This window comes from Phyllostomus discolor, chromosome 8 (assembly GCF_004126475.2).
Source record: "Phyllostomus discolor isolate MPI-MPIP mPhyDis1 chromosome 8, mPhyDis1.pri.v3, whole genome shotgun sequence".
NCBI lineage: Eukaryota > Metazoa > Chordata > Mammalia > Chiroptera > Phyllostomidae > Phyllostomus > Phyllostomus discolor.
The window spans coordinates 65,268,036-65,295,990 of NC_040910.2; the positions used below are offsets into that span (position 1 = coordinate 65,268,036).

Here is a 27,955-nt window from a genome sequence, read left to right on the forward strand (position 1 = left end):
CCATTAGCTAAGGATTTCAGACCACCCTTTCTGTGCACTGCCGTAAGAAGCAACACTGAACAGAGGGGACTCTAATGCCAAGTACTGCAGGTCAGGGAAGGAAACGTCTCTGGCCAGAGCATGCTAATGCTCACAGTAGAGACTCTGGGCACCTGGATCAGGCACCCACGCTGCATGTCTGTTGAGCAGAAGCTGAGCAGTGTGTGAGACACTCACCAGCATCAAGGCTGCCAGTAGCTGCCGTCCAGCCCATGACAGGTGGGATGGCACCGACAACGGCTCCGACCCACGTGTTGGCAATGCTGATCCTCTTCAGCGGGGTGTAGCAGCAGGTATACAGGAAGATGTTGAAGAGCCCCAGGGCTCCTGTGAGTGGGTTCACCCCCCAGGTCAGAAGGGCAACTCCTGGAACAGCACAGCAAGTGGCAAAGGACACGGCAAGCAACGGGCTGGGGAAGAGCAGAAAACACAGAGCTGTCACTTTCCAGGCTGGCGAGCCACACACTGGAGTCAGAGCTGATGAGGAGAGAATCCCCCCTATACAATGGAGCGACCCAGGAGGCAGTGCTGATGTGGCCCCTCCCTATTATGGGGCATCTTTTTTATGAAACCTAAAATAAGGACTCCCAGCTGTGGGACATGCGGGCCTACCTCGACTCACCTGTACAGGAGAGGTCATTCCCTAATTACTGTTTGTCTTCATGGGGCTTTCTTTCTTGAGGGCGGACATGTGCCTGCTTTGCACAAGGTTCTGTTTTACAGTTAGTGTGAAGTGATAGCTACGGATGAACCACTCAGAACATGGTATTGTGAGATTCGGGCAAAAAATTGTGTCTCCATTCTGGAAGTAGTTCTGCCCATTTATTTATACCTTATCAGAAAGTTCCACCTAATCAGTGATAACGGCTATGGCGGTGTGGCTGTGTAGCCCCGCTGTAGCACACGACAGGCACAGAGTGGTGCCGGCGCTGACACATGCGCTGTTCCACAGTGCCAAGGCCACAGCAGGGTTGTGGGCACGGGACTTCTAAGAGGAGGTCGCAGTATTATAGATGGAAAAGAAAATTGTCAAATAAAACTATAAAATGGTAGTGATGATTATAAGCTTGATTCTCGAGAGAGTCTGCTGTTTTAGAGTAAATGTTGTACAGAATCTTGTGGAAGGCTTTGTGAAAATTTACATAAATGGGATCTACTAGTTCTTAATTCTACACATGTTCATTTATTCTTTCTAAAGATGCCTACAGGAGGTTACTCAAGCCTGCCTTCCCCTTATAGGAGCCATAATCCCGCCTCTGAGGAGACCGTTTCCACACCTCAGCCAGGCTCCACACAACCTGCTCACTGGGAAGTGAGGGTCACGGTGTGCAGCTTCTTGGGGGCCTGATTTTGGCCATGGCCAGTTCCCCAAAGAAAATGACCTTCATTCACCCTCCCCCACCCTTTGCATAGGGCTGCAGTGTTCCCACGGCAGGGCAGAAGCCCCATGGTTACAAGTTAGAACTCAGCTGGGAATGGGGTTGGAAGGACAGGAGAGCCCATCTGCTGAAAATACCAAGTGGAGCCAGGGAAGCAGAACGCAAAGCTGGCAGTGACTTGAACTCCAGCTACCACTTTGATATGGTGGCCAGCACTCTCCTCGCAGGCCTGTGGCCACTCTGCCCTGGAGACAGAATACTGAGGAGGGGCGTCTGATGGAAAAAGGGAACCCAGGAGGAATATGTTGTTGTCAAGATGCTGACTGCATTGTCAGCCCTGAGGGCGAGTTTCCTCCCCCAGGCCCGGTTCCCTAGTCTTCCAAGTCTTGTGGTCAGTGACTTCCACAGTCCTCCCTGCGGCCTCCTCCGTCTTTACTCGGCCTTTTCCTTCCACCACTCCCACCCTGACCGTTCCCATCACTGAATCTGCTGAATGACCCCCGTCTCCACTCCTGCTGGAGACAGCCCTGCGATCACTCTAATTGGCCCCATGTCAAGAGGATCAGCTAACTGTGCTGGTGCTTCCGTGGAGTAGGTTTCCTCTCCCACTCTTCGTAAGTGACCGTGTTAAGTCCTCTCCAGCCCTCTCCGGTCTCCAGATTCACCCTGGCCCCTGATGCCTGCAGCGGATGTCCTTCCCTTTTATGTAGCAGAGACAAGTACCCTCATCTTTCCTGCTGCACCTTTCTCCCACTTGGGAGAAGAATATCTTCTCTATTTTTAAAGACAAATTCTCCACTTTTGCTCTTATTTAATCTCCTCCTGAATCTGTCCTTATCTTTTGTCTCCATGTCTACTAACCCTTTGCATCCTCAGCTCAATTACATGGTTCATGTGCCCCCAAAGTCCTTACTATCCCTCTTCGAACCCAAACATCCTGATGAAGTAGACCACATGTCTTTACTTCCTTGATCCCTGAATTTCCCACTTGCTCCCCAACTCTGTCTCAGCACTTACTGACACTGATTTCTCACCTGGCTTCCAGGGAGAGCAAACAACCTAACTTTCCAGAGTGAAGTTCAGGATGACACCTCTGTATTGTTCATCTGGCATGTGTGCAGAGAGGCGAATTCAGATGGCTAAAAAACATGCAAATATTATAAATGTTTTCTCCCAATAATGTAGTTTATGGCTGATAAAAACAGTTTTGTTTTCTTATGGGATTCTAAAAAGCTAGTTTTATTTTGGGTGGGAGAAAAATGTAGCTCATAAATATTTTTATTTTTCCTCAATTGAACCTTGTGTAAAAAAAAAAAAAGAAAAAAGAAGGCTGTTCATTCCAAGGTCTGTGGAAGCCAGCTGGATTCCAAAGTACTAGTGTTATGAAAGCCCATTCAGAAAAGCACATATGAATTTAATTTACCGAGATAGGCAATTTTATTGTTAGTTTCACTTCTGACCCTTCTCAAAATCACAGAAAACCTCATATGAAGCTTAATTTGGGGGTTTAAATCAGTGTGCTCAGGGGTGTGAATAAAAACTGAGTGGGCTGACAAGGCACCTCCGTGGAAACAAGACCATTCGCCCAGGTAGTCAGGATCACTCTCAGCCCATCCTGGTCCCAGGAGCCTGGACTGGTGAACACCTAGGCTTTCTCATGGGCTGGGCAAAGGGGCCCCAGCTGCAAACTCTGGGGGGTTTATTTCCATGATGCTTTATTGTTCCTAAAGCACATTATAAAAGTAATATATGTTCATTATGGAAAAATGGAAACTACCAAAAATCAAAAAGAAATTCTAAATTATTTACTCAGGGAAACATACTGGTTAATTTCTTTCTAGCCTTTTCCTAGTAATATATCTACTTAAAAATAACTGAGAATATACTGAATTGTGGTTTTGCTACTCACTTTATTTCAATAGATCTTAATAATTTCCCTATGCCATTAAGAATTCTTTTACATGGCCGCCATTAATAGTTATACAGCAGTCTATTCTGTGGATATACCACAATGTATTCCATCAATATACCCTGTTTGGACACTACCTATTTTTCCATTTCTTTAATTAGAAATAATGTTGGGATGAACACTATACACACACACTGCTGTTCACAGTGCACCAATCAGGATAAATTCTGAGAATAAATTCCTCCACGTGAGGCTGCTGAGCCAGGTTTCAGAGATCTCTCGCACTCTAGGGACCTCGATGTGCACCACCTGTCTCCACTCCAGAGTTTACACTAGTTGATGCTTCCACTGGCAGTATCAGGGAAAGCCTGTTTCCAGAACCTGCATCACCACTGGGTATGGCATTAAAAACAAAACAAAAATTAACAATGTAAAACATGTTTATTGAGATAGATGATCCTCATTTTACAGATGACAAATTGAGTCAATAAGTAAACTTGGAAACAGAACCTGTACTCAGGCTCACCTGCTGGCTCATTTAACCCTGAGGCCCCCCACCCACACTGGTATGTGGGGCACACAGCAGATCTGACAGGACTTACTGGTTGGTTCCCTTATTTCCCAGGTCTGCTGAGAGCTGGAGTCTTTAGGCTGGTTGCAGACTCCAGTGGGGTTTCAAAGCTCCTTCAGTTTACCCCACTGTATAAGTGGCCTAACTTTCTCCTATATTCCCTGAGATGAAAATGATTGGGAAGTGAAGGAGGAGAGAAGTGGGGGAGTGGGGGACAGAAAGGGGTAAGGAAGAGGAGCAGCAGACCTGGGATGTGATATGAGGAGCTATGCCCTGGGAGCGCCTGCTGTGCAGTGGGAGACAGCTAACAAGGCAGCAACAATTCGTGCGGTGCGACAGAGGAGACGGCAGTCTGCGGGCACTGATAGGCAGTGTGTGGGCGGGCAGGGAAGGTTCTAGAAAATGGTCAAACTGAGACCTAGCAGACAGGTGGGTATTGGGCAGCAAGGGAGAGAAGTGTATCTTGGGCAGGGAAGCAGCAGGAGAGAAGGAAGGCCGAGGGTGGAGAGCAAGGTGCGGTCCACACACCTGGGGTGCGGCATGAGTGGCAGGCGTGCCAGGCAGCAGAGAGCTTAACAAGGTCTCATGGACACCTGAACACTCCTCTGGGCAAGTGCGGAGTCAACAAAGTTTTCTGTTGTTGACAGAGCGGAGGAAAACAATCAGATCTGCTTTTCAGAGGGATCGCTTCGCCTGCCAGGGTGACCAGCAATGAGACAAGCTCCCACGTGCTTAACAACGGAAGTTCACGTTGGGGGTTTTTGAGGAATCATGAACACGGCACCACACAATTTTTATCAAATGCAAGTTAAGAGACTCAGAACTCACCTAACTCAGAACTTGTCCTTGAATCTGCCTAGCAGATATTCCAATGTATCTTGGGGCGAATCCCACTCGCAGAGCATGCACCACCCTCTCCGGGCGGCTCTCGGGTAGGCGGACGTGGGCAGGGTCTCAGTCCGCGTTTATTGGATCAGTTATTTTTGGCCCTAATTTGTCTCTCCCAAGTCTCCTTTTCATGAGGGTTTTTTTTGGGGGTAGGATAACTTTGTCATGTTTTATATAGCTTTACAAGTTAACTGAAGCCTTGTTTGAAAGAAGGGAGAGTAAGAGATAAACAAAGCATTTATCTAGATAAACGGCAGGACTGTACAATGAAAATATATCAGTAAAAGAAGCAAAGAATTGTTTTTGAAACTGCCAAGTAGGGAGAGAATTTGCAAGAATAATGTTCTGGGATAAAGAGAAGATATATCAAGTAGATTATTTTTTAATCCAACATGAGGAAAAACTAGATTGATCACATGCAAAATATTTTTAAAGATTATTGGTGCACTTGTGCATCTACAATGGTTTCTGTAATGACCTTTATTAAGAAGAGAAATTAATATCTCTGAGGGAGTGGTTCTCCTTGAAATAAATTTGTATAGCAAAGAGCAGAAAAGCAGGTGAAGAGGGTATGATGATACTACAATATTCTAATTTTCCATAAAACATTTAATGTTTGAGTAAGGAAAACAGCTGTATTTGATGGAGGGGGGATGATGGCAGAAAAAAAAATGTAGTGATTTTCTTGAACTAAAAAAAAATTTTCTATTTATTCACTCACTCATGCAAATAGGTTTATGGCTCATGCTGAGGGTTGAATGATGATCTATTTCCAAACTCATATCCAAAACTGAATTACATTTTAAATTGACATATCCTTCTACCAAGCATCAGTGCCTGGGATCTTTCTACTTCTGCCTTTCCTGCCCAAGGCTAGTGTAGAAAAGGAACTAATAGACTATGAGTGAGGGAAATTTGTCAACATGTTTCTATGAATTATTTATTCCTCCTTTAAAACATATTTCTTTGTTTACTAAACACCAATCCTTAGTAGCTTGACCAAAGTGGAATTTTCTATAAAAATTAGAAACAAATGAGAATATACAAGCTTTAATTTGATTTCTATTTATTGCACTTAATAAATGCAATTTAAATTACCTGACTTTTAAAATAATTTGCTGCAGAAATATGGCCTTTCTGTTTAAGTAATGTGTCAGAGAGGGCTACAAAATGTTATATTAAATCAAGAAAGCTTTATATTTTAAGCAGCCCTGCAAGTAATTGGTTTAAACAAAAATTAATCTCGTATTTTTGGGTCATTATTTCAGAATAAATGATTTTTAAATTACAAAATAAAAGTTCCTTTCTTTAAAACAAAAGAAAACCCCAAACTTTAATCAAACCAAGCCAATTTAACTTTAATTTCATATGTAAATTTGACATTTGAGCTTTGGTTTGAGTTCCTGGGGAAAGCCTCTACAGATAACTATTCTAAAAATGTCTCCCTAGAACTTTATTTAGGAGTTTTCTATTTTTGAAGAAGTCTCAGGTTATAGATACTGCAAGGTAGCAGAGGGCTGACACAAATTTGCAATTTAAGGAATATGTGAAGAAAATGAGGACAAGAAATGTATTTTTTTAAAAAATTTATACAACCATGTTCAAAAAGCTATCACTTCCATAAAAATTATGGTGACCTACTTACAAATTAAATGTCTAAACATGTTTAAAAGAAATTCAAGAATAAGGAAGTATTTTGGACATGGATATATTCATAACATGGGGACTGTGGCATGTATTAGAAAAACTTTTTTTTTTCAAGGAGAAAAAGCAGGTTTGAGCTGAATGACAATTTGCAAGAATCTTAATATAGAAGGGAAATAAGAAAAAAAAAGCTAAGAGACATTTACTTGATTGCTGATCTCCGAGATTCAGCTTTCTAATCAGGAAGAAGCACTGGGTGACTCAAAAAATTAGGCTACATCAATCTAGTTTAAATTAAGGATAAGCTATTTGTACAAAGATTGGAATTTTCAGAGGAACAATTCCTATTGTTTGATCCCATTCATGAAAATGAAGTTTCCAGTGTAAGGGTCCAGTCTCAGTGCAGTCCTCAAACTTGAACTCAGGGACCACCGACGAATTCCTCCGTTATCCCAGCTCCCAAACACCTGCTACCCGGGAGACACGTGCTTTTCCTTTTTTCCTGGTTGAGCCAGATGGTTTAATTCTTTCACTCCCTATCATTTTAATTTATAAGATTGTACAAAAAAAGAAAGAAGCAGCTTAGCTCAGCTACGTAAAGTATGCCTGAGCCCACCTCCTGCACGGCGACAGGGCCTGCAAGCGCACACCTCCTCAGGGACAGGCTGGCAGCGCAGGGAAGGGGAGCGACCACCTGAAAAACGAGAGTTGTGAGGACCGTGGGAACTACTGCTCAGGTCTGGATGGCAGATACCATGAGGAAATGTGCCAAAAAAGCCCAGGAATCTGGGACATTATGTTAAATTTTTCTATTTTTAAATGTTGGCAAATGTGGAAAAGCACAGCTGGCCAGATGAAAAGGGCTTCTTCAGGATCTGGCCTGCGGGCTGTGGGTTCGCAGTCTGTGGTCTAGGTGGGGAAAGCCCCTCTGTGACACACGTCAGCTCCCAGGCCCTGGTTAGAACAGATGAACACACCCTCCCCTACTAGCTCCTCCCAGCACTCTCAGTCTTCCGTGTGAGCACTGCCTCTTCACCCTCTAGGATGCAGCCTAGACATCGACACAAGTCCTCCAGAAACGTTCTCCCTCAGCCTGTTTCCTTTCCTCTCCCTTCCTGTGGGTGGTCCACACACCCTGTGGCTGGCACAGCACTTCTCTGTCCTTAGGAACACAGGTCTGTGGCCCTGCCTCCCTGGCCCATCACAGCCTAGCTCTTTTAGTGCCTGTACTTTGTTCCATTCCTCATCTGTATATTCCCCGTGCCCAAGATGGGCACCCAGAATGCTGGTTGAAACAAACTTACAAACCATGCAAGAGAACACTATCTTACGACTCACCATGGCTCACCAAACACTAGTCAATGGGAAGAGCATTTGATCATGTCAAAACTTTCCCATCACCTTATTTGAAAAGAGAAGGAAATAAAGTACAGGACATTAGGCTAAATGACTCCAATTATTAATAAAAGGTGTTTGCTCCTATGACTTCTTAAGTGGCTACAAGTGATCAACTTAGTTACTGTGATGTGATTAACTCTTCATATTTATATTTATTAAAATATCTAAATATCTGTGGTTATAAAAAGGGACATGAGAACTGCAGAATCTCCCACCCCCAGGACTGCTGTCCATAAATGTTCACAATTCATGATGCTTCAAAATTGTTATAAATGCTTTCTTTTCTCCTGTGACACGGAGAGAAAGGACTATCTTTCAGTGAGCATCTCGCACACCTGTTGTGACAACCAGGTGTGACCGATATACACAAACTTTTTGTTGACTCTTCACATTGTGATTCATGATGCTGAAGGGTTTTATTTTAGAGCAAAGTTCTCTATGTTAACACTACTATTATTAAGTCGAGACCAAATTTGTTCTCCCTGCCACTTCAAATGACCAGTTAATGCTAAAACAAGAAATCTCGATACGTAAAAAAAGTTTATGTTCTTATTACATTTGCAATATATCCACACCAAGAGACTAATCATAACAATTTCTAGAAAGTCTGCAGAGCTTTAGCCTGGTCCGGTGCACGTCCACTGGGCTGGTGTGGCTGGTGATGGATAACGTTCCCCGCTCCCCTGCAGCCCGCAAAACGTTTACATTTGCTTAAGTGCTTACTGGTAAAACCTTCAGTAAATTTGAAAAATGTCTCCTGTAAATCCCTATAATACTTAAGCTAAACCCTGTTCTTTCAGTTAATAATGCCAGCAAATAACCCATTTCATTTTGAAAACTCCATCTTCGTCATTTGTTGGAAAGCCAGGTACTGGCCAGCCCCGATGATTCCAAGTGTTTAAATTTATCCTTCCTAAAGAACCTTTCACTCTGCCCTTATCGTTCTATCTCTCCAGCTTGCAGCCCACACCCAAAGCTCAGAAGTTATGGATCACTCTCATCTGATCCATTAAGCTGGGACAACTAATGCTGACATGTATTATTTCCCTGTCAACAACACCAAGATGAAAAATGGATAATCAAAGGCAACATAATCAAAATACAGATGTGTTTTAAAATAACAAGGAAGAAGGCCTAGCCCAGGCCCCACTTCTGCAGGAGGGTTTCACTGTCTGTCCTTACCCGAATCTTCTTTCTGACCTCCCAGAGAACTGCTTGTTTGCACCAATTCACTCATTTCACTCGATACATATTTATGGGCTCCTTTGTCCTGTCCGCTAAGCATTTTATGCATCTGGCTAATTTTTTTCACTGAGATTATAAGCATTTTGAGCATTATAAAAACAGGACAGACAGTGCTGGTAACATTATAAGTAATCAATAAATTCTTAATGAATTGAATTAGACAAGGGAATTATTTAATTCTAAAATGTATTAGGCCTTGACATTCTTAGGGAAGATTAAATTAGAATGGATCAGGAAAAAGGTTATTACTTAAAAAAATACATGTGTAAAATATATTACAAATTTAAGTCTGAAGGGTCTCAATTTGGATAAAGATGGCAGATTAAAGATGTCTGTAGCCATATGTCCTCTCTAAAAACCAAGAGAAGAACATAAAACAGAATATTTCCACTTTGAGAGAATCAGGAACCACTCCAAAAGTCCCTGCCAAATACAGGGCAGGCAGTGAGAGAGGATACATACCTGAGGCGAAAGATGACTCAGTAACAATTACATTTAAGAACCTCTACCTTGGGCTTTGACCGCAAAGGACGGAAAGAATTTGATACAATGTGTGTGTACTGGGGTGGGAGCTGGATTTATATGCTGGAAATATATGGGTGCTGGAAATACACAGGTGCAGTGGGGCCAGGGCCTGAGATGCCTGTCTGGCCGAGTGCAGGCTCGCCTGACGCAGATGCAGCCCTGGAAGGGGCAGCCTTGGGTGCTGTCCCCCTCCCCCAACTGCCCCCATGCTCCTTCCACTGCCACACTCCTTCCACTGACTGAACTAAGCTTGGGCAATCCAATGTTCTGTCACAAGGCTTTGGAACTGGGACAGAGCACTCAGCTGGAAGACCTTGGGGGCAAAGGCAAGGTTGCCCTGTTGAAGATGCATCCATTTAAGTGAAAGTGGGATCAGGAGAGCCAGTCAGAGAGAGAACAATGAAGTGGAAATAAAGAGAAAAGCAGAGATAAATAGTGAGAGTGGGAGCTAAACCCTAACTGGTGAAGTGGTGAGCATGCCACTCTTCCCAGAAGTCTGGCTACAAAAAGGGGAGAACAGAGGAAACACTACATGTGGCAGCTTAATTTAACAGACTTTTCTCTAAGATAGAAGGACCGCTTATCCAAATATTATGTCAGAAAGAAAGGACCCGATGGGGCAGTGGTGCTGAAGAGGTACTGAGGGAGACCCTGAAGAGAGGCCGAGTGGAGTACCTGCTTTCAGGCAAGCTGGAGTCTAGGTCTTAGAGCATGCAGACCGCACAGGAGAGGCAGGGTCCCACAGGTCCTGTGTGCCCTCAACAGTTTCCAGACACAGGTGTTGAATTCTGGCAGCCACTATCTGCTGTGGAAAAATGCTTAGTCCTCCTATGAAGAACTGAGAGGTATCTTAGGAAAAACTAGAGGGGACATTCATGTGGAACTATGAACCTCTGACCCCTAGGAACTATGTGGAACCTCTTCCTCTGACCCCTCTCCACAACCACCCTGACACTACTAAATCGATTTTATCCAATTATCCAATGTTACAAGTAGCCACAGAGCTTCATTAAGTGGAAGGCGTTCGAGGAACTGAATACCTGAAGGAAAGAAGTTACTGGTGAGGATATAAAAACAACAGAGAAATGTAAGTGTCAAACCACATCTTGACTTTGCCTGTGATAAGCTCCTTTACCACGTGAGTCCAGATGACCAGCAGCATGGATCCCTTAGGCTGGGACAGGCTGTGCTGACACTCAGCCTCAGGGGAACAGACACAGAAGTTCAGCTGCAGGTTAACAGGGATGCACTCTGTGGTGAGGAGCCAAGACCAGAGGTTAAAACAGCACCATTCTGACTCTGGGGCACTTCTCTCCAGATATCCTCAGATGCGAGTGCTGGAGCACGTGGTACCAAATGCACTGTGACTCTAAGTTCACCCACGTGCATCTGAGATGCTTCCTGAGTGCTGTGAGGCAGAATGGACTCAAACGTACCAAGTGGCCCCGAGCCATTAAAGACTCTGATAAAGAATTCTACCACAAAGGCCCCAGAGTGAAGTGAAGAGCAGAGAGCCATGGGGTCAAGTGTTGCCACAGGAACTACATTTGGTAAACAGGAGCTGCAAAAGGACGCTTCTATTAACCACCTGTGCACACAGAAGGCCACAGTGCTCTCCAGACTACACAATCAGAATAACTAGTGACTTCTGTGTCCCTGCAAGAGTAGGATGGATTTAAACATGTCATCTTAGTATAAAAATGCCTTTTCTTTTCACTAGTGAGGAAAGCAGAAGCAGAAACATTTTCTGAAATAGTTGATAAGGAAGACAATCTTTTCCTTCCTTTCTTCCTCCTCCTCCTGTCCCCCAACCCCATCATCTTCCTCCTTTTTTTTCTATGATACTTCAGACATACAGAATCGGAATTTATGTAGGCAATAAAGTGATAAAGTACTGGCCTTTGAATTATCCTTGGGAAAATGAAACAAATTACAATGTAATTTCATAGATTATATTCTCATTGAATGTTACTTTATTTGTAAAGGTTTTCCCCTTTGATTCTCAAAAAAAATTACAGAAAATTTCTGTTGCCTAAAATGTAAAGGGTAAGTTTTATATTGTAATTGATTATTTCAAAAACAGTCAATGACCTTAGTATTCCTTTATCAAATATATTCCATGCCATTTTCTCCATTGTCTGGAATGACACAGACAAATGGCGGCAGCCCCAGATGGACGGACAATCACATTGTGATGGGACTGGATACACGTTCACCTTCTTGGAACCCAGTGGAGCTGCAGTATATTTAAGACAGCCCTAAGGGAAAAGTATGTTATACGAAAAATTACCCTACAAAATCCCCTGAAGTCACCTACAAAGTACATGCAAGGTTATGTGTGTACAATTCCAGAAAGAGAAATGAAATAACTTTGTGCACTAAAGTTTGAGAATCATTAAATTATATTAAAAGGGGCAACAGGCCCTGGCTGGGTAGCTCAGTAGGTCAGAGCGTCACCCCCATCCAAGAAGGTTGTGCTTTTGATCCCCTGTCAGGGCACAGACAAGAATCAACTGGTGAATGCATACAGAAGTGGAACAACAAATTGATGTCTCTCTCTCAAATCAATACATAAACAATTGAAAAAAAGGGAGAACAAAAAAGTTTACATTGAGAGGGCTGGGTGTTCACACTCTCCTACCTTTAGTTCAACTCTCAGTGGAGGAGAGATAGAGAATTCTAAAGAGTTCGGGTCCCTGTAGGCTCCATGCCATTCTGTCCTCAGGCTGAGCATCAGCAACCAGATGCAGGCTGTGCTTTTGTTGTGTTGGTTGTGAGGATTTTACCAGGAAGTGGAGCTGCTGCTTTGCTGGAATTAGGTTCTTGTGTCTCCTTTGCTGTTCTACCTTATACTGAGTTATGCAGTACCTATGCAAAGCACTGCAGAATTTAAGAAAGGTGGGCACTCACACAGACAGTACAGAGATACTCTTCAATGGACAAAAGTTGCAGAAGAAAAAAGAAGGGGGATGGTAGGTAGAGATGGACAGGAAGAGCAAAGGCAGAGAGGCAGGGATGGGCAAAGTCCTTCTGTGGGAGACCAGTAATCCACAGGAAGATGGGGAACAGGCACAATTTACCTGAACATGCGGGCCATAGTGGGCAGACTCATGCTCACCTCCACCGTGACCACCCCAGTCCATGCTCTCACCAGCTCCCCCCATGCCCTGGATCTGCAACAGGTGCCTCTGCTCACTGTCATAGGCCTGCAGTCTGCTCTGAGGAACCTCAGTCTTCATCTTGGAGAGACTTCTGGAGGATGGTGATGAAGATGTGCAGCACACAGACAGCAGAGAGGGCTCTTTGTGGAGCTAGGACAGAGGTGTGCACACAGAGCACAAAGAGAGAATGCCAATGCCACCTCACTGGAGCACGGGAACAGCTGTCCCTCCCAGAGGAAGGCACACTTGTTACAACACCTACCCAGGCCGTGAAAGGGCAAGGTGAGAGCCTCTGGCAGGGACGAGGGAAAGCATGTCACCTCAGTAAAAAAATCAGCTGTCCCAGTTAGTCATGGCATAACAGCACGGGGGAGTGCAGTGGGCATGAGGCTAGAAGAAATGGGAAGGATCAGATCTGGAAAGGCCTTATATGAGACAGTGAAGAACTGAAAACAAGTATTTTTCCTAACTATATTTAGGAAATCCCAAAAGTTTTAAATCAGAAATCAATGTGATCATTTAAGGAAAACCCACCAGGCAGCTGAGTGGAAGAGCAGTGGAAAAGGGTTCGAGAGAAGGCAGAGGGACCAGTGGGACATCAGTGGTGGTAGTCTGACACTAGAGCAGAGGGGACAGGGCAGGCACTGCTGGGCTTAGGAGGCCGAAAAGACCCAACCTGCTGGGGAGTCAGTGAGGGGAATAAGAGAAAGAGAAAGTCCAGAATGACTTGCAGGTGCTGACTTTAGAATGTAAATCAACAAGTATATAATGAAAAGAACAGTTAAGGGGAGAAAGTGATGAACTGGGATAGATGTTAGGAATCTGAGTCACCTGCAGGAGCACCCCCAAAGCAGTGTTCAAAGGGCCAGGCTCAGGAGAGCAGCTCGGGCTGTGGCCACAGACAGTGTGGAGTGGGCATCTGTGGGGGAGGGCGGGAGGAGAAGGCTGCTGACCAAGACCACCAACAAAGGAGCCAGAAGAGGAGGAGCAGAAAGAAAAGTCCAGCAAGGGACAGCTAGGGAGGCTCAGTCCTCACTCACAGGTTCATAGCATCAAGACTTCAATCCTTCCAAGTCACCCCTGACCCCCTCAGGTTGGGTGACATTCTCCTCTGTGGACCCCCGTGACTCACGCACACCCGTTTTAGTGCTCACCACTGCCCCTCTGGTACCTGCACAGGGCCTGGCTGGCAGGCGTGTTTAAAAAACACACGTATTGGGTGACCTGTGCCTCTGCTCCACTGAGTCTCCCCATGCATGTGTGTGGCCACCTCCCCCATGAGGCTCTAAGAGGGCGGAGACCACATTTCTTCCCTCTTTGTGAGCTTGGTGATGAGCACACTGCTCTGCGGGGACAGAGTCCTCCACAGGTGTGTCCTGGTGATGACACTGTGGGTGAAGGATTCGGTAACTGCCCACTTTCTTCCACTGAGTGCTTGTGCCAACTTAAGCGTGAAAATGGAAACATGTAACTTTTACTTTCTGAGTTCTCCTGTTTGCCAAGTGTTTTGCTTTCCTCTTCCCCTTCTTCCTTGAAACTATTCTGAATTGCTTGATAAACACTGAAATATTGATTTTAAAGCAAACTTTGAAAACAGATAAAAGCTCTGCAAACAACTCTAAATTTCTCTAGAGTTTTAAACCCATTCCCCAACAACGAGCTTTTCTTTACATGATTTTCTTGATCTTACTGCAAGCCGCACAACATTCCGTATGCAGTGAGCATGGCTGGAATGGCGACCCCCTTACAGGTGAGAAGGTCGTGGTGTGGAAACATTCATTCAATGACACCTGTGCATAGTTAGATAGCATTTTTCATTACCATATGAAGAATATCTGAAGACCAACATGTTTTCTATTATACATATTTTAAAAAATGGCTAATTAGCTCAATCCACTCACTAAGTTAAAATTGGATTACACCAAATCTGACTGTCTGATAAGAAGGTGAGCTTCTCTGATATTCACCTTCATTGCATCACAGGAATTTGACTTAAGTGGGTTTACTCACCTCAATGTGAGTTCCTGGGGTGGGACACATGAATTCTAAGGTGTGTTCTTTGCCAGAGAATAAAAGGGGCACTAAGCCCAACTTTCCTCAAAATGATCATTTAGAGCCAGGGCGTTTTTGCCAGAAATATCCAAACAAGTCAGTTGACCTTATTCATCTTTTCCAGTTTATAAGAAAACATGAAGATCCTGAGTGTCACTTTTAAAAAGCAACTTAAGGAGGTCTGCATTAGTGTCTACCTGATTTAGATACATCATACTTTCCATTTACATGTTTCTTCCTCCTTTGCACAAAATAAGCAGCTGGAATTTGTACACAATGGCCTTCCAATAAGGAAAATCTGTGATCATAATCCTCACCATCAGATGGCATATCATTATCACCCAAACTGGGCATTGCTGAAAGTGAGAGGGGACGCTATCAGTGATTCTGCTGTGACACAACAGGTGTACAGCAGGACTGTCCTGGGCAAATGCACATCAACAACAACTTGACCTTGAGTGCCCTTAACAGTCAGACCACATGGCAGGGCACTTTCCTACATCACCTCTTTGATTCTAGCCACCACCCGATATGCACGTAACACAGGCACCTTCTCCCCTTTCCTTCACTGCCTGGGTCTGACCCTCAGAACAAGCTGAGCTGGAAGAGATGCATCCTTGGGCTGTTTTCTTTGGCCAAGAGCTTCCTGTTCCCCAGCTGCTTCAAGGCCATAGGGTCCAAATGGTTCTCACTGGGAGCTGGTTGCTCTTTGATATTTTGTTTCTGGCTTACACCACAATGCTTTAGAACTCCATTTCTCTCCTCTACAGAAGTCAGTAGGACATTCTTCTAATATCGTCACCACATATCCCTTGTGTCCATTCTCACTTAAGAAGAGGCAGAAGTTTGGTCTCCCTTGAGTGGTGTTTTCTTCTCACGGCCAAGACAGTTGTAGAGACAATTATGTGTCATCATTTGGAATTCAGGGTGTGGGGTCACATGGCCTAGGCCAATTTTTTTGCTCTGCCAGTTATTCCTAACACTTGGGTCCGCCGCTTTCTCACCAGAACACTGAGAGAAATTGAACATCGTCTGTCTCAAGTTTACTATTATGATGTATGTAACTGTGCTGCCAGCAGGAAAAGTGGGCTGAAATTCACAGTGCAATCTCACTACCTGAATTTGATAGGCTTGTCTTGTGATCTTATCATTTGTCCCAAATTCTATTTTTTGTAACCCTGCCTTTCATCACCTATTTCTCTATTTTACTATGACAGTGTTAAGATATGGCTAATCCTTTCTGGAATAAAGAATAAATTAAATGGGCAAACAGAAAACACTATCTTCTGTCTTTGCTCTGTAGGGCGTTCAAGTGTGCATCCACTGGCCACGTTTTCCTGGAAGACAGGACTGCGAGCACAGGACGGCTGGGCCCCGACAGGTGCACATGAACAAAGGGGTCCTTTAGATCATTTCTCCAGGTCCTCAAAAAATCTCAGAACAACTAGTGCAGGTACATGTTTCTTAGATGACACATTTCAAAGTAAACTTGCAATCACTTTAACAAGTCAATGAAATATGTTTTCTCCATAAAATTTGTAGAATGTCTTTATAATGGATAGAAACCAAGCTACGGACACAGGCTGAAAGAGCTGTCAATGGCAAGACTTCCAAGGCTTTCTTTCCCAGACCTGCTCTCCTCCTACTACTGCCCATCGACAGTGCCAGGGACTCACCCCTTACACGCTCAATGGTTAACAAAATCCATGCAGTTATACAGGCTCAACAAGGCCTATCAGCCCAAATCAAATGGGGCAGTAAATACCCAAAAGGGCATTTCAAAATAAACTGGCTGTACTTTGTACATATATGCCCAATAGGCATTTAAATGAGAGAACCACCAAAGGTGAGAGAGAAATGTTAATAGACACAAGACTTTCTACTACATCCCCACAGATACCCACTCATAAAATGTCTGTGTAGCAGATAACAGTTTACTGCATTGTAGTAAACACTGACAGGATACAAAGTCTTCAGTTTTAAAATTATACTTCTCAATGCAAGATTTCTGCCCTATACTCTTAATATCTCTTGTACCTATTTAGTAAAATAGATCCTAGATATAAAAATAAGTTTGATTCTGTTTTTCAGGCCTATAGTTTCCTCCTTAAAATAGAAATTAAGGTTACCATAAGGGAGATTCTGCCTGGGTCATCTTGCAAACAGAAGATGAAGTTAAAGCCTCATTAATACCTGTGCCGTAGACTCTCTCTTTGAAAAAACTGCACCGTGGACCCTGCCCACCAGGGCTCTGTCCTGGAAGTGCTGACAGATTTTGCTGTCCTGAGTGCAGGAAGTGACCGTCCTGGGCAAAGGCAGATGCACTCCTAGTAGAATGACTGGTTTTTATCTGATGCGACTACTGTGAGTAGCCTAATGACTACTTGCTAGGTCTATATCCCCTATATCTAAAGAAGAGTACAATTTGACTGAGGAAAAACAACTGAACAGAGTTTTCAAATAAGTCACAAACCTATGCATGACTTAGCCAGTGGCGAGAGCCACTTTTAGCTTTTGACGTGGGTTACAGAGTTTGCAGTCTCCCCTAAAACAACTTGTCTCAAAAGTACTCTGACATTTTCTAAATATAAACATAGCAGATAGCATTACTTATATTTCAAAAAAGGAAATAAAATATAAGGAGGTGAGATTTCTGTTCTTATACACTTTCATCTGGCTTTATTGCTCTTTTCGATAAAATGGTATTTTAAAGTCATTTAAGAATTGAATGGTAAAAACAGCTAATATTAAAAATCACTTTTACATAGACTTACTGACTACATTTGCATTTGTTTTCTTTATTGTTTTATTAAAGTGTGTGATTATTTCATCCACGAGTGTTACCCCACTAAACCTAAGGCTCCACGGGGGCATTTCCTGGAAATATGAAGAGAGGCTTCGCTGATTTGAAAAAACCATTTGGCTCTTTTTGTTCTTCTTGGCTTATGATAATCTATTGGATTAAAAAATATTTTAAATGCCAGTTTCAAGGCCTCCAGGAAGTAAAATTTTTAATTATTAACCATTAGTGGTATTAAAATATTTATATGCCCTTCAGTTCTACGTAACTGGCTTTAGTGGCACGGAGAGGAATGGAGGCAGCAGTTTACCGGGCACTCGGCAGACAGCAGCAGTACCGGTGCCTCTGAAAACACAAGGCTTCAGAGACAGCTTTCTTCTGTGCCCTGCTATGGATTTGTCAGAAATCGTTTGTGTGAATGGAATGAATTTACCACCACAAGTGAAACCAGTCCGAGTCTCAAAACTGACTAAGTAAGAGATCTATTGTCTGGGTTACTCCCACAACAAAGCTGCAAATCTTAGATCCATTTTTAGTGCTCTGCAGTGCATTCTGGTCAGAGTGGAAAAGCACTGTGTTTGCACACCAATGTGTCCCTTTAGGGGTGTGTTATTTTCAGTTCACAACTTAAGGTAAAAGACTGGGAAATGATTCAGGATGAACAAGCAAGTGCATTCACTTATATTAGTTTCTGTCAAGTAAGACATAGTTATAATTTTACCTGATCTGTCCACGAACCAGAGGTCTGTTCTTTGTCCTATTCATGTTTGAATCAAATGGCACTTCAAAAAACTGCAAAGAAGTTGAAAAAAAGATAGAAAACATTAAATATAAAGTGACACAAGTCTTCTGCTTTAGTTCTACAATTTTTTCCACAGTAAATTTGATTTTAATTTTGATTGTACAAATTAACACTCTTGGTCCTCTTTGGAGAAAAAGTTCCTGGAGCAGATGCATTTTAAAAAGTAGACGCATTGTCAGGAATACACACAGTTCCTCCTTTATCTGCTTTGAAAACCACTTGTTAAATGTACAGCTACATTCTTCAAAGCCACTGTTTCAGGTTGTAAGAGGGACATTTTCATCCTGTTTGACATACAATGGTTTTGCCTTTGCTTTATCTGAAGTTAAATGACTGGAAGCCGTAACTGAGTGCCAAGCCTACCCAGTGAGCCCTGACAGCTGTGATGTGTCAGTTCAGCAAGCCTGGAACTAGGATGCCCAGAATTCCCCTTGCTGTACAGCTGCTGTAGGTTAGGGAGAGCCACAAATGGCACTTGCATGAGATCTGAAAGGTAGAAATACAGCAGCAGCCAGGCTCACACATGGAAAGTTGGTGTAAGGTCAGGCACTAGTGCAGCTCACACAACTGTAGATCTGTTGGTTTGCCTTGGAGCAGCTATAGCTTCTGTCTGCTTCTCATAGTCCTGGGCCAAGCCTACTTGCTGCTCCCCGAGGAAGGGCCCTAGCTTTTCTGCAGGTCACCTGCATCATCCAAGTTGTAGGCTGGGAAGTGAGACACAGTTCCAATCTGTTCTTACGAGATTCAGCTCAACCTTGCAGGTGCCAGGCTGCTCTCACTTTCTGCTAGTTTCCTGATTGATGGCCTTGCTTATGTCAGACCAGCACCAGGTACAGGTTTGCCGATATTACTAAGACCGCTTAACCCCTGGGGTCACACCAGGCCTACCCTATACCTCATCCCACATACCACTCACAGTGATTCTGACCTTCTGACCAAACCCTGACTGATACCAGCTTCTTCTCTATTACTTTCAATAGTGCCACTATTTAAAAGCATTTAACTTTTCAATATATTCATCTTATCTTATGATCTAAATGGCAGGCTTCCTGACATACCTGAATTTACATTCCGAATGTTAAAGAGAGCTATGCAAATAGGCACTCAGTAAGTAATTTTTTAAATAAACCATCAGTGCAAAAAACATGTATCATTTTAAAATAATACATACATTTAAGTGTTAAAAATTCTTTGCCTATAAGAATCTATAATCTTTATTGAATAGTTCAAGTTACATGCAATTAAATGTTCTGTCTGTTTACTCCCTCCCTCCATGCCCCCAAACTCAAACAAGTTGCATAGGTGTTACAGGGTACAGCCAAGAGGGGGGGACCCCAAATAGGCATTTGAAATGGGGTCCAGAACTCAAGGTGTCCAGGAGATTTTAAGGTGTCTTCACCACTTCCCCCACAGGTATGAGTTGGGGGAAGGGGCACACAGAGCAAGAACATGCAGGGCAGCTTTGCAGCTAATCCATGGCATGGTCATTTAGCATACCTATAGCCTTTGGCTGGTCACTTAGATATGCTAAATAGCTATGGCCATGCTCTAGGCCAGGGGGATGGAAAGGGACCTTCCCCCCAAGATGGGACCTGGGAGGCAGGTCCCCTGAGTTACAGCGCCTGTGTGGGAGCTGGGAGAAGATTGGCTCCATGACATGGGGTGACACCTGCCCAGACCCACGATGGCGACCAGAAAAGCTGGAGAAGACAGCAAATTGAGGGCAAGTGTGCCCAAGTGTAGGAGGAGTGGGAAATGGGGCTGCAGAAGAAGATTGGCGCGGGGGATTTAAACACGGACATGGCAGCCATTGAGGAGAAACCACGCGGCAGCCCTGGAGGACAGAACCATGCAGTTTTGGCAGAGTGGAGACTCTCCCTTCCTGCAGCCCTGAGAGAGAGAGGACCATGTGCCTGGCAGAGTGGGGACCCCCACAGCTTTAGAAGGGGGAACCACCACCTGGTTTTAGCAGAGATCCTGGTGACTCAGCCGAGGGTGCTGGGAATCCAGGGAGGTCTCCCAGTCGAGATGGAGTTCTAACTGGGAAGAACCAGAAGACTACCTAAGCCATGGACTTCTATTTCCTTTCCTGAGATACGGTACTCTGGACTGGGCAAAGGGGGAAGGAAGGAAGGACTGTGTGTTTGTGGGTGTTTTTAGGGACGTTAGGATTTTTTTGATAAAGACATTAGGTCACTACTTTAAGTTAGTATAGCATTAAATAAACATTTTCTTTCCTTTTCACGAATCTCTGGCATTGAGAGATGTCTTTCCTAGGGTGGCGGATATAACGGACCTGGGGCCTTCTTTTAATAATAGTATATCGTCCCAGGCCCCCCTTGTGTGTTCTGTAACATAGGTATTTGAAATAATCTTTCCTTCTTGACTATTAACTTAATTTCACAGTACTAATGAGGATTCCAATTACAGATGACATTATTTAGATGCTGGCAAGGTCAGAAACTCGTGGATAAGTCACTATCTTGGCAGTTCTCAAGTCTGTGTGTAAGTAAGTATGGGTGCACAAGCAAATTCCTGCTTCAGGAATTCTAGTGAATTATTTTATCCAAATGAAAACATATATCACTTTTTTCTATATTTCTGGTGAATCAGCCACCAGAAGGTGAGAGCTGAGGTGTAGCACGTGTCCGTTGAATCCCAGGGCGCTGTGATTGGGCAGCAGCTCCCGACTCCTGTGAGTGCTTCAATTCTTCAGGACAAGCAATGTCTGGGGAGGAGAACAGTGTTGACCGAGACTCAGGATTCACATGAGTGAGGGCTCGGCAGTTCTTCCAGCACAGAGGGACAGGAGCTCATCATGCTACTTCATTCGTTTTTTTCATGTATTTTCCATAGTGCCTTTTAGTCAGGTTTACTGCTTTGGTTTAAATATTTAAACCACAGTTTCAAAACATAAGCATAGTACATTTAGATGAGAAATTTAAACACTCTAGAACCTATAGTTTGCTTTAGTCTATTCACAATTTTTCCTATGCTTTGTCAATTTTTAAAATATTACCATTTCAGCTGGATCCAACTACTTCTGAAAAAGTGAGGTAAAACTCCTCTTCTAGGCATTGAAAATGGAATGCAAGTACAGTATTACCAACCCTTAGAATACAAATGTCCTGTCCTGTCCCTTTTTAACACTTCCTCGCTACTCCCAATACCATCAGAAGGGATGTGCTGTGGTGAGCACAACCCGGACAGCGGCCCAGACTGCACTGCTTCGGGGGCCGGCCAGCCCGGGCTCACCCTGCCTTCTTTCAGGAGGCTCTTTTCTCTGGGTCTCAAAGGGACATGTGGCCAGAAACCTTCTCTCCCTCCCTCTTTACCCCAAGCAGTGATTGGTTTACCAAGTGGGTATCCAATTCAAACTGGGCTAATGGGAGTTCTTCCGGGGATTTACAAACTAAAGCCCTGGAAAACATTCCCTCCCTCCTCTTAGGTTGCCTGTGCCCACAAAACGTGACATAAGGGGAGTGGAGGAGAGACCTAACCTTGACTCCTTGGGACAAGTTATGTTCATGGCTCCAGCTCTGCTCTTTCCACTTTAAGTTAACCCTGTGTGAGTCTATACCTCTTGCAGCCAATGTCCTAATACATGAAGGCTAAACATTTTAAACATCTAAGCTACGTATGGTAGAGAAGTAAATGCCATGATTTTTCCTTCAGAACACAACTTATTTTTTGTCTATGTTACATTTTCAAAAGAAGTTTTTCTAGTCTTTCTTCATAAAAATCCATCAATCTTTTGGGATTATATTCATTTAAAAATTTTTCCTTTTTTATTCAAGTTCACAATCTCACCATCTTCCTTCCAGTCAGTCAGATAATCCTCCCCATTTCTTGACCTCCAACAATCTGATGATCTGTTATATCACTCAGGCTCTTGGGGTTGCAAATAATAAAAACAAAAAAACTAAAACTTAAACTAGCTCATATTAAAATGGGGCTTTATCTCTTACAACAGGGTTGGACCTGCTTTTACTTTTTTTTCTTATCATCACTCAAGGACATTTTTTCCCCATTGCTTTTAGAGAGATAGAAGAAGGGAGAGACAGAAACATCGATGTGAGAGAGAAGCATTGATTGGTTGCCTCCCATATGCATCTGAACTGGGGATGCTAGTGTCCAGACCCAGACAGAGGCTGGGGGATCAAACCTGCCACCCAGGCCTGTGCCCTGACAGGGAATTGAACCCACCACCTTTTTGGTTACAGGATGATGCTCCAACCAACTGAGCCACATGAGCCAGGGCAGGGCTATATCAGCTTTTAGATACTACTGGATTCAGTATCAAGTGTGCTATCAGGACTCTAGCTTGTTCCATATTTTGAATCTGCATGGTGTATTACTGTGTGTAGGCTCTCGCCATGAAGCAGGCAAACTGTCAGACAGTTCCAGACTCTCATCCTCCCAGCAAGCCTGGCAAAGAGTGAGCTCCTGGTGGCTGCATACATCATCATGGCCACGGCTCAAGGTGACTGTTTTGTGAGTCTGGGAAGTGTGTTGGTGGAAAGATACAATGGCATAGTGCCCCTTTCAAACTACAAGCATTATTTTTTCTATAGGAGAGAAAAATTCTATTACCAGACCAAAGTGGGAGGGGTCAGGCAGACAGATGTAGTGAAATTATTTATAACTTACTATAGAGCTGACAACCCCAAATCACTTCATTTCACATGTCACACCTATAAAATAACTTGCCTATCATAGAAAGAGTACTATTAGTTTAAGTATCTGAAAGTTAATAATCAATAAAACATAATAAATAATTTATATTAACCTCTGTTTCATAATCGGTTTAATAATTGTACTTAATAGAGTAGTAAATGGATCATTTTCCCCCTCACAGTCACATGATTAAGATACTGGGCACTATTATACCAATGGACAAATATTTATTGAATGCCTATTATAACCTGTTTGTTTTCCTATCATGTTTTTGTATTAGTAGATTATTATTACTGCAAAGAAATGATGCTCAGATATAGCATATGAACAGTAATCCTTCTAAAAGACAATATACACTTAGGATATTATTGAATTTTGTAAGCTAAAATGCAGATACCCAAAGTGGAGAGAAATATAACTTGGTCCAAGTGACCAACTTTTTGTCCCTACTTTGATTAATTATGCCCTAGAAAAAAGTAGATGTATTCTAGGGATGTTTGTCAGGCTCAGAAAATAATGGATGTGATAATGAGGTGCAACTCTTTCTTTCTCTATGCCAAATAATGAGAGCAACATTCCTTCTAAATACTCAGTGGAAAACCAAACATTCAAACCCTGTCAGAGTTTGTTTTTCCATCCATCAAGTGTTTGTCATTCTAATACGGCTAACAGTTTCCAAACTCCAAGATAGCATCTCAATCAATCTCAGACCAAGTTAAAGGGATGTTAAACAAAATAAATAAGTAAAGTCCAGAGGAGCACCTTTTCCAGCAGGATTCCACATATCATTACTTTCAGCTTCCCAATCAGTTAAAACACCTAGTCAGCCATTGCTCTTTCATTGTGACCTGTGTTTCATTGCCACACCTAGAGTAAACAGATTAAGGAAGACTCAGTGTTCCCCATTGACTTTTCCCCAGGAGCATTTGAAATAAGAGCACATGTGTGCCTGGCGTTCCTCAGAAGTGGCTTTTCACCTCATGTGGTACTGGGGCATATTCTCCTTTCTCATTAGGCTGTATTTAAAAGCTTCACCCTTAAAGAAAAATAATAAAAATGTATAAAAGGTCACCCAACACTTATCGGAGGCCCAAAGTACCACATCCTGTAAGTAAAAAAACTCAGAAGGTCACATTGGTTTTGAGCAGCTGCAGAAAGGGCACTATGGATCACCCTTCTGCTGGAAAGAGCTCAAACTGTAACACTGCTTTGCGAAAAAAGACAAAGTAAAACACATTAAAATATGTATAATAGTTGTCTCTGGGTAGAGACTTGTGGGGATGATTTATTATTCCTTACCTGCTGTATTTTTCAATTGTCTATAAAGCTGATGTATTTTGCCCTTAGGTAAATTCTACCTAAATGATACAAATACAACATCTGGACAAACCCTTTTTAGGTTAACTAGTGAGAAATTACTAAACTGATCTAGTATAAAGTCAACATAAATATAATATAGGCATAGCCCATTAAAACCCTTTCTCCCCAGGACAAGTCACAGAAGACAAAATGTTGATTCTAAGTATTCCTCAGGTGCATCCACTTTCCCATCCTCAGTGCCACGTCCATGATCCAGGCTGCTATTTTATTTTGCTTAGATTAAAACAGCCTCCTAACCACCTCCTGCCTCCAGCATTGGCCTGCCCCCACCAATTTTCATGCAATTCTCAGAGTGATCTTTTCAGATGCAAACCTGATCACATCAGTTTCCAGCATCAGACTCTCCTGAGCCTGCCCACTGCCCCGGGGAGTGAAGTCCATGCTCTCCTGTGGGCTGTAACACTTTTCATGAAAACTCTGGCCCCTTCTCACTTCTCGTACGTGCTCCACACTACACATTCTGAACTGCGTTTCAGCTCTTTGAGAACATGCTGTCAGCTCTTCACATACTCTGCCCACTGCCTGTGCAGATCCATCACTGTACTTGTAGACCACACCTGTAACTATCTTAGGACCACATTCTGCTTTTCTGTGTGTGCCTCAGTAGTGCAGCTATGCTCAAAAAAGCAATGCTACTGGGCAAGGACTCACGGCAAATTCATAATCACCAGCTGCAAATGGGCTCTTTCCACTCCCTGGCAACCTTATTAGACCTCTTAAGTCTACTTGATCTTCTCTCCACAAGGATTTCAAATCTGGCCCACTCTCAAGCATCTGATGTCTCCTCTGTTTCCACACCCTCCCTTCAATACAGGACAGGGCCTTCAATTTTATTAAACACCAAAGTCTTCTAAGAAAACACTCTGGTTTTCCTACCATCACCCCTACTGACAGATGCAACCTTCTCTCCTCTCCGACCTAGGACTGCTCAACCCCTTCACCTGCACTGGTGATCCTGTTCCCTCCCACCTCCTGTTCCATCTATTATCCCTTTCTCTGAAGCATATTCAGCCTGTGTCTTTCCACTGGATTATTCCTATCTATACCTAAGCATGCTTAATTTTTTCCCCATCCCAACCCCTCTCCCAAACCACACATATGTCCCAATGCCCTTATCTGACTTGAGCAAAAGAGAGAGAACAGTCTCTTCTCCTAATATACAAGAGGTTTGTTGCCCACATTTTGGCCAGCAAGATCAGGAAAACAGGGTGTGAGGATGAAGTTAAGAGCCTTCTAAAAATCTCCAAATAAGCTCAAGGAAATTTCCACTCTAACAGCTGCCAAGAACTAGAATTCAATATTTACAAAAACTATTTTAAAAAGTTAATTCTGAAGGTCAGTTTTAAAGAACAAATAAATGCATTAAAGCCCATTAAAGGGTACTCATGTGAACAGATTATTTAGATTGCAGAAAGAAAGGATCTTTTAAACTAGGGTTTAATAAACTAAAAAATCTTTCCTCAACTAGTGCTACCTCATTATAATCCAATACGAACACAAGACTACCATACTAATAAATTCTCGTGGATCACCCCACAACTATGAAACAAAACAGGCTTGCTTACTGACAGTATTTACAGCACTACAAACAGCCACAACATCCTGACGTATGAAAGAGTTCCCTAAAATACTACAGAGTTCAAAAGCTAATATTTTTTTTAAAGTAGAACACAAGCATCTGTAAAAGGCAAGAAATAAGTAAAATCCCCCTTATCTGGGACTCCATGGCAAAAGAATGACACAATACTCGAAAAGAAAAGGTTATACCATATGTTGAGCAATAAAACTGGCAAATCGACAGAGGTTCAAATGCTGCTGTTACATACATCTGGCCACGAGGCGGTTGGGGGTGGGGGCCAGAGAAATCATTAAGCAATCTGAGAACTCCCAAACAAAGAAACTGTAAAACTCTGCACTATAAAGCAGAGGAAGCGCACTTAATCCCGCAGGAGTTGCAGTATGTGTTTCAGCTGGGCTGTCGCTCCGCTCCTACGGACACAGCGCAGCCCAGAACCTGGGCTGACACAGTATCTGCACCAACGCCGGTGGGCATGCAGCCAGCTCGCGCCAGCGCTCCTGGCACCTGTTGGTTTAATCAACGCAGTTTTCTACACGACAGAGAGAGACAGAGGGGGGAGCAAAGAGGAGGCGGCCGGAAGGAACTGGAGAGAAAATAGGTCTCATTCATTTTGCCTATCAGAAGTATACACACCTTTAAAAACAGTTACATATGCTTTCTGTAAGCTTTCAATGTTAAAAGATTAACACATTTTTTCTAAGATTACAGTTTATTTTTGAACCTCAGACACCATACAACTGGAAAGGAAAGTGATTAAGTTTTATTAATAGACACCAACTTTCTACTATATTATCTTAACAAAGTGATTTGCAGCCACCGGGGCTTCTGTGATGGGGGTGGGGCAGTGGACAATTACAGTGTGCTTCTGCCTCAAGGGACGTTTCGCTGCTGCCTGTTTTCCCCACAACCCTAACACATTCTCTTCTTGATTCTCTACCATTATTTTAAGATAACTTTATGAAAATCTCCATGTTTAAAGCAAGGACAGTATATTACAAAATGTAGCTTTCTGAATTTTAGTGGAAAAAATGAATGGTAAATAAAAACAATGACTTAGTGACAAGAGGGGAGAGGGGAGGGAATTTCAGGGGAAAGGGGGGTTTACAGGAACAAGTATAAAGGGCACATGGACAAAAACTAGGGTGGGTAGAAATGGGAGGGAGGTGGGGAGGACTGAAGGGGTGGGCTGGGATGGGAGTAAAAGAAAACAGTACTGGAACAACAATCAAAATTAAAAAAATTAAAAAAACCCTGACTATTACATGGAATAACAAATAATAATAGAAAGAATAATCCTACATAAGATAAAAATAACACACAAAACATATTAGAACATTTTTAAAGAGGTCTTAAGGAAACACAGGTTCTGTACAGTAGACATGAACCGAAATACTTCTAACAGCTTTTTACAGTTGTTTCTGTTCCTATATTCCCACTGTTTCCCTCTCGCCTCACTTACTGGAAATGCCTTAAATATACTTGTGTATCTAAGCAGAGAGCTGGACTGAGCAAGACAGAGGAGGGCCTACAGTTCCTGTGCTGAAAGATAGGAAACAGCTGAAAATTCTTTTAGTCGGGCAAGACATTTGTCGTGAGCAATGGATAGGATATTGGGTAATTTCCCAGAAACCTCAAAAGTTTATGTGCACACCTTTTTTCCTGAGAAGCCAAAGAAAACCCTGTAACATGTTCCAAGGAGATTCCCTGTGTGGGCAGAGTGCGGCATGTGCGCTTGCCGGCCTTACAGAACCATCCGAAAAAACAAAGTAGCCAGCCCATACACAAACTCTTCCCAGGCTTGCTGAGAGCAAACTGGAAAGAAATGTTCCCTTTTGTAAGGTATGTGGATAAAAAATCTTAACTACTAAGAGTTTCTAGAAAAGAAGATACAATAGGGTTCAGAGGT

The 27,955-nt window shown here is 43.1% G+C and overlaps 1 protein-coding gene across 1 annotated transcript in view; it reads right to left on the reverse strand.

The window, feature by feature from the left end:
• LOC114515208 (protoheme IX farnesyltransferase, mitochondrial) overlaps window positions 1-27,955 on the reverse strand; it is a 118,447-nt gene that overhangs the window by 14,910 nt on the left and 75,582 nt on the right. Inside the window, exons 5-6 of the mRNA XM_028534546.1 lie at window positions 18,333-18,403; window positions 217-449 (exon numbers count right to left, since the gene is read on the reverse strand). Coding sequence (XP_028390347.1) covers window positions 217-449; window positions 18,333-18,403 — 304 coding nt within the window. The remainder of the gene's footprint in view (window positions 1-216; window positions 450-18,332; window positions 18,404-27,955) is intronic.